The sequence below is a fragment of the Brachycentrus maculatus genome, unplaced genomic scaffold, assembly GCF_059751285.1.
Source record: "Brachycentrus maculatus isolate JH-2025_06_01 unplaced genomic scaffold, ASM5975128v1 h1tg000042l, whole genome shotgun sequence".
In the NCBI taxonomy this organism is placed as follows: Eukaryota; Metazoa; Arthropoda; class Insecta; order Trichoptera; family Brachycentridae; genus Brachycentrus; species Brachycentrus maculatus.
In genome coordinates, this window is record NW_028280796.1 from 1,075,761 (window position 1) to 1,082,359 (window position 6,599).

General features: G+C 30.7%; 1 protein-coding gene across 1 annotated transcript; it reads left to right on the forward strand.

The window, feature by feature from the left end:
* Window positions 1-731: 731 nt before the first annotated feature.
* On the forward strand, window positions 732-5,796 carry LOC148312376 (membrane-bound acylglycerophosphatidylinositol O-acyltransferase frj-like). The gene is made up of 7 exons (XM_088277459.1): window positions 732-907; window positions 1,147-1,426; window positions 2,013-2,281; window positions 2,947-3,098; window positions 3,796-4,007; window positions 4,840-5,025; window positions 5,637-5,796. The coding sequence occupies exons 2-7, from the start codon at window positions 1,197-1,199 to the stop codon at window positions 5,794-5,796; spliced, it is 1,209 nt and encodes a 402-aa protein (XP_088133585.1). The 5' UTR covers window positions 732-907; window positions 1,147-1,196.
* The last annotated feature ends 803 nt before the right edge of the window (window positions 5,797-6,599 follow it).

Consider the following 6,599-nt stretch of genomic DNA (forward strand, 5'->3'; position numbering starts at 1 on the left):
GCCAGTTTATTTTTTATATGTATAATATATACATATATACAAACAAAGTACTAGAAATAAGTATAAAATAAGACTCAAAATTGTATAATGTATAAGAGATGCCTGAATGTATGAATGAATTTATATTTTTAAATTGTTTTCTTTACTGTAAGAAGATGTACATTAGGTGTAAAAAACAGTTTGTATTAAATGTAATATAAGCTTACTAAAGAAATATAAATATTATAAAACTTTATTTTAATTTTTATATATTTCATTAAAAAAAGTTCTAATTAAGTCTTTTTTTACTTCAATTAAAACATAATAAAATAATAAAATGAAAAAAAGAAAATACGCCATTTAACAAACCGAGTTTTTTAATAAGAGTCGTCGTGATTTTTGTAAATTTTACAAAAAATGAGTTCTGTAAAATTCAATGATTGTTTTGATTTAACTATGGTATCTTGAGATAAAAATTCAAATTTCTACAATTCTTCAATATTAACTGCAATAAATTATTTTATAAGCTTTAAAGTTAACAAAAGTTGATAACGATTGTGTATTTATTTTATTGGGACAGAAAAATCCAATATAACCTGTTCAACATAAATAATATTTTATATAAAGTATTGGTACTAAACTGTTATTGAAAAACCCAATTGATTAAACATTTCTTTTTTGCGGTTCGTCTCAAGTTTCCTTAATTATTTTGAACAATTGCGTATGGTGATGTTAGCCGCAAGCTTGAAATCAGTTTAAAAATTACAGTGTCGTGATATTGTACTGTTGGAACACCTATATAACGCATTTTGTGTGAATATGGGCCGATTCGATACTAAAAGTATAAGGGAAAACAATCAAGCAAAAAGTGTACTGTAGATTTTAATTTGACTTAAAAAATTATACAATTGAGAAGTTTAAATTTCACGTAGGTGTACTAATTTAGTATTATCCTCTAGAAATTAGTTATTGTAAAGCACCCTTAAGGTGATTTCTAACTAAAACGGCGCCAAATAAATTGTCTAAAAAATAAAAATAGGATCATAATTTATTGCACAATTTATATATCACCATTTTCGCAAGGAATTATCTTGAATAGCGCTTTACAATTTACAAACGAATTAATAAATGAAAATATGATAAATTTGCATTTTTTTTTAATTTCAGAGCATTGAATCGAGGTCTCAATATTAAAATTCTATGTGAAAGATCTAATAATGCAAGTTGATTTTCTCGGCACGAAAAATGACCTGACTGAATTGATGATTCCGCTGCTATTCGTTGGATTTGGTTTTGCCTACAGAAAAATAGAGAACCCGACGCACAAAAAATGGATCGGAACCTTTGTCGGACTTCTGATGTCGGGAATATTCTTCGGACGAATTGTTTGGCATTTTGTTTTGGTTGGAGTAATAAGCATTTATGTGATCGTCGCAGTGGGACCAAGGTAAGCGAATCGGATTTTTTCTACGTACCCACCTAACTTTCTGAGTATCCGTGTTTCCTGTGAGCATTTCTGACACCATTTGGCTTAGTATTTTTTTAGGCCACCTTAAATTTGTACGTGTTTATATTGTTGTATTGATATTTAAAAATAATAATAGGTTTTATGCGCTTAATTATAATGTTTTAAATGTAGAGAAGAATATACAGGTGGGGCGTGGTCACTTCCTAATATTAAAAAAATCAAATCACAAAAAGTATATATCAGTATCGATTTGACTATTATTTCTGTATACAGGGGCAAATTAATTTTTTTTTATTTGGTTTTAAAAACGGTATCTCGAAGGCTGCCACCATTCTTGTCAATGCGCTGAGATGCGAATTTTGACATTTCTTCAAGTTTTTCCAGCATATCAGCCTATGTCGGCAATTGCAGCATGTATATTCTCCTTCAGCTAACCATGGATCTTTGGACGATTCGTGTAAACCGATGTTTGAAGAAAGCCAAAAGAACCAAATTAAGTCCCTCTCCAATCATACGATTTAGTCTCTTCTTGGCGAGTAAAATGTAAAACAGTTTTCTTTTTCAGAAAATGTCATTTGGCTGCCTTCGCCATAATGTTTCTTTACATCACAATTTTCCGATTAATATACTTAAGGGAGAAACCAAACAGTTTACAGAATGTTTCATTGATGACGATGACATTTAAAATTGTCGGTGTGGCTTTTGAAATCAACGCTTCTGAAAAGGCCAAACAAAACTTCGTCAGCAGTAGGGGAAGAAATAAACAAAACTTAACAGACGTGAAATTTGGAGATTTGTTTCATTATTCATTTTCGTATTTAGGTCTACTTACAGGTAAGATTTAAACAATTTAATATCAATCTATTGTTACCCCGAGTGCGTACATATGTACGCACTCGGGTTTAGTTTTTAGATAAATTAATAATTAATTTACTCGACAATGAAGATGGCGGTATAATAAATATCATATTGGGTGAGTAAGCCAAATATGTCATGTACGCATTATGGTTTGATTCTTAGATCACTTGATCATAAATCTACTAAAAGGGAGATAGTTTTTAAGATATTCATTTGAACAAAATACTTACTGTCACCTTATTGAAGGATACCATAGTTTTTATTTATTTTTAATCATATTTGATTGTCACGTACGTCTGCTATTAATAATTAATTAAAAGATCTATCCACTTACATGATTCACTAACAAGTAACTCTTATAAACTCAGTTTCGTTTTTAAATGACTTTGTGGATAATTAAAGCAGGTTGTACAACTTTATGCATACTAATAAATGTTTTTTTGACTATGTGTTACGTTTTGCTTGATGTTTTTCTGTGTTTAGGATTTTGTACGTTTCCATAAGTTGTAATTTGTGTGCTTTGCTGGGAGGTGCTTTCTTGTGTTTTATGAAAGTAATTTTTGAAAGGATTATTTTAGCATATAGTTGTTTACATATGCATTTTCCTTCTTAAAATAATCGTTATTTTGTTTTATTTGCAGGTCCTTATTTTCGTTATCAAGTGTACGACGACTTCATACATTTACCATTTTGCAGAAATGTTAACAATTTCGGATTCGTCTCATGGAAACTCCTTCAATTATTTGTATTCGCGGTACTTTACGTGTTTTTGCAGAGCTACTGGCCACTCGAGGTAACCTCGAATAATTATGCGTTTACAAAATAATAATTACTTTGATAAAATACAATGATAAAATAATAATTTGATTCCCCGAAATGGATCTTGAAGCATAATATTTTGCTGTTGTGTAATTTACGAAAAAAAAACTGAAAAAGACTGAAAACTGAAAAAAAAACAACCTAAGGTAAATTACTTAATAAATTAATGTCAAATCCATTTCAAATTAGTTTTTAAGTAGAAAAGACGATAAAGTAAAGTACGTTTCCACATATAAAATAAGTATCTTTTAAGTTAAAAGTAAAGTGTGTTTCTAACTAGTAAGTTTCTAAAATAATGCTATTCTTTATGGTTTATCTAATTGTTAAACATATATTATTTTCAGCTTATGTTGAAATTATACAAAATTCGAGATAGCGGTTGATGCATTACTAAGATGATGTTTCATATTATTTTTTTGACATCTCATCAAAGATGAAGAAGAATATGGAAGTCTGGGCATTTACGGGGCTGACGTAATGCCCAGACTTCCATATTCTTCTTCATCTTTGATGAGATGTCAAAAAAATAATATGAAAAATAACTACTATAATTGAAGATAATCAAGTATTTGGACACACTCAAAATGTTGTAATATGATGTTTTGCTGAAATGATAGATCTTTCACATATTTAAATAATAATAATGTTTTTAATTTTTTTTATTATTTCAGTATGTTTTAGAAAAGAATTTTACTACTCGAAGTTTGTTATACAAATGCGTATTCGCTGTTTTACAATGGCATCGCTTCAAGTACTTCGTTTGCCTAGGATTTTCAATATCTGAATGCATTTGTGGTGCAGCAGGACTTGGTGCATACCCTACGTCTGGAAATAATACTACTTCATATGGACCTTCAGAGAACGAAGAATCACTGCGGGAAATGTACGTTTATAAATTCTGGTATTACGGAATGGCGTTTTAAATCCCTTCACACCTGAGTTGATTCCCTGGTATAGAAAATCATAAGTCACTTTATCTGCGGTTGCCAGGTTGCAATTCTGAAAATGGCGGGTCAGTGAAATATGTATCCATCCATAAGAATTGTGAATTTGGCGACATTACAGAAAGGTCGCTTTACTTTTAGGTGCCACGATTGATTTTCAGAAAAAATAATTAAAACATGCGATGGCATAACATATGACAGATAGACTGATTGGTGTGCGACCGAAAACCGACAATAGGGTATTATCACTCGGGAGGAGTATCTCATTTAACATACTCAACCTATGAAGGATTGTGTAAGACTCGTTTTCTGTTTTAAACAGCCGATTTAATCAATATTCATTCATCATTTTTTGTTCTTGCAAAATTCGCCTTCATAAAAACGTTGTTTTCGTAAGTTGGTAATGAATGACGTCACAGAAACGAATCCACACTTTTACTATTATAGCTCAATAAAGCAGATACATAAAGGGATACGCCCTATAACACACCCGATGACGTAAGATTTGATGACGTATAGCGGTGTCCGTTTTTCGTTTTACTAAAATATCTAAGTTTAAACCTTCATATCTCTCTTACTTCTCTAAAGATTTCAATAAGAATGTTACCGATAGTCTTGTGATTTTTCATATTAATTTATTAGCCAATAATAACACATCATGATAATGATCCATTCATGGCTGACGGAAAACACTTACGACTTATGACAGTACAAAAAAATGGAGATCAAACGGAACTAAAAAAAATATGTAAATTTCTTCAAAATTTTCAGGTCTGAGGAAAAGGCTGAAAAAATGAATTACGATTTTAAGACGATAAAAACTATTGATATAATTGAATACGACAAATCCTTTACTTTGGCCCACTCATTCAGGTTGTGGAATATATCTATTCAATATTGGTTGGCCATGTATATCTATAAGAACTTGTCAAGGAAAATTTATACTAAAGCGCAAAGGTAGGTGCTCTGTGATGTTTTTGTATTAAGTCAGTTACTGACGCCAGTACTGGCGCGGAGAACACTGTTTACACATAGTCAACACTGGTTTTTATTTCAAGGTGCCCACACGCTATAAAGTCATTGAGGAATAATGAGTACTCGACAATTTTTTCTTCCATAAAATTTTGCCGTTTTCGATAATTCTATTTTTCCTCATTGACTTTGAAAGCGTGTGGGCACCGTGAAATAAAAATCAGTGATGACCATGCGTAAACAGTGTAAATCAGTTCTCAGCGCCAGTAATTTTCGCCTTTTTGTAAATATAGTAGTAGGGTAGACGCTTGACTGCGAAACTGGCGTCGCGGGTTCGATGCCCGCCAATTCAAAATGAATTCAAGAAATATTTATTTTCAATTGGTCTGAATGTTTGTGATGTATTTTTCACATTTACCTTCCCTAACTTTAATATCCTACCTGCAGACAATCATCTAAAATGGGCGCTTTGTGGGCTATTCCTCTAAAAAAAGTAAATCATTCGGTAGAGCCTAAACTAGTCTGAAGAATAACCAATTTCAATAAAACTATTAATGATTGTCAATACATTAATGCATTGTACTATTTTTTTCCAGAACATTTATAACAATAATGATTTGTGGAATTTGGCATAATGTGGAGATCGGAACTGCAATTTCCGTTTTGATGGTATCATTCTACCTCCATATAGAAGTCACATATTTGGAAATATTAGAGAACATCAAAAGCAATCGTGTGAGTAACACAATTTTATAAATGTTGTATTTAAAATGTGCCTAAATGCTCATATATGGGTATTTCACTTCAAATTGGACGTTTTGTAAACCAAATTGGTCGCCTTACAAATCAAATTCGACGTTATATTGGATTTTATAAAAAACTTTAGAGTTAAAAATATAAATTTATATTGATATTAGTACTACATATACCATCAGAGTGAATACATCTTTTATTCTTCAGACTAGCAAGTATGTTAGTCGTAAAGTTGGCAAGCCTGTGTGGCGCGCTGTCATAGTCTGCGCGCAATGTGTACTGAAATTTTCAGACAAGATTTTCAACACTACTTTGAATCATGAGTTCTACATTGAATGCTTTTTATTTTTTATATTTTATAAAAAAAATACAATATAATGTCCAATTTATTTTGTAAAACGTCCAATTCTTGCAAGGCGTCCAATTTGGTTTGTAAAAGGTCCAATTGAAGTGAAAATTATATTTTTTTAACTTCTTTGGAAATGCTCTTCTTTAAAAACCAGATTTTTCAGATCTGAAATCTGATATTCATGAAAATATTAGTTACCATGCCCGTAAAATGGGTAATATATCATAATTAACAATAATAATAAAGTTTCTGTTTGTTTTTCAGATGAAAAAAATAATGAGAGCGGGAATGTGGATAGCAAAATTTTTCCTTTACCCTTTGTTTTTAATGCCATTTCAACTTGAAAAATTATCTAATTTAACTTTTTATTTTTCCTCAATTTATTACTTACCAATTATAATTTTGTTTTGGTTACATTTCTCAGGGATTTGTATATTAAAACAGATTAAATAATCTC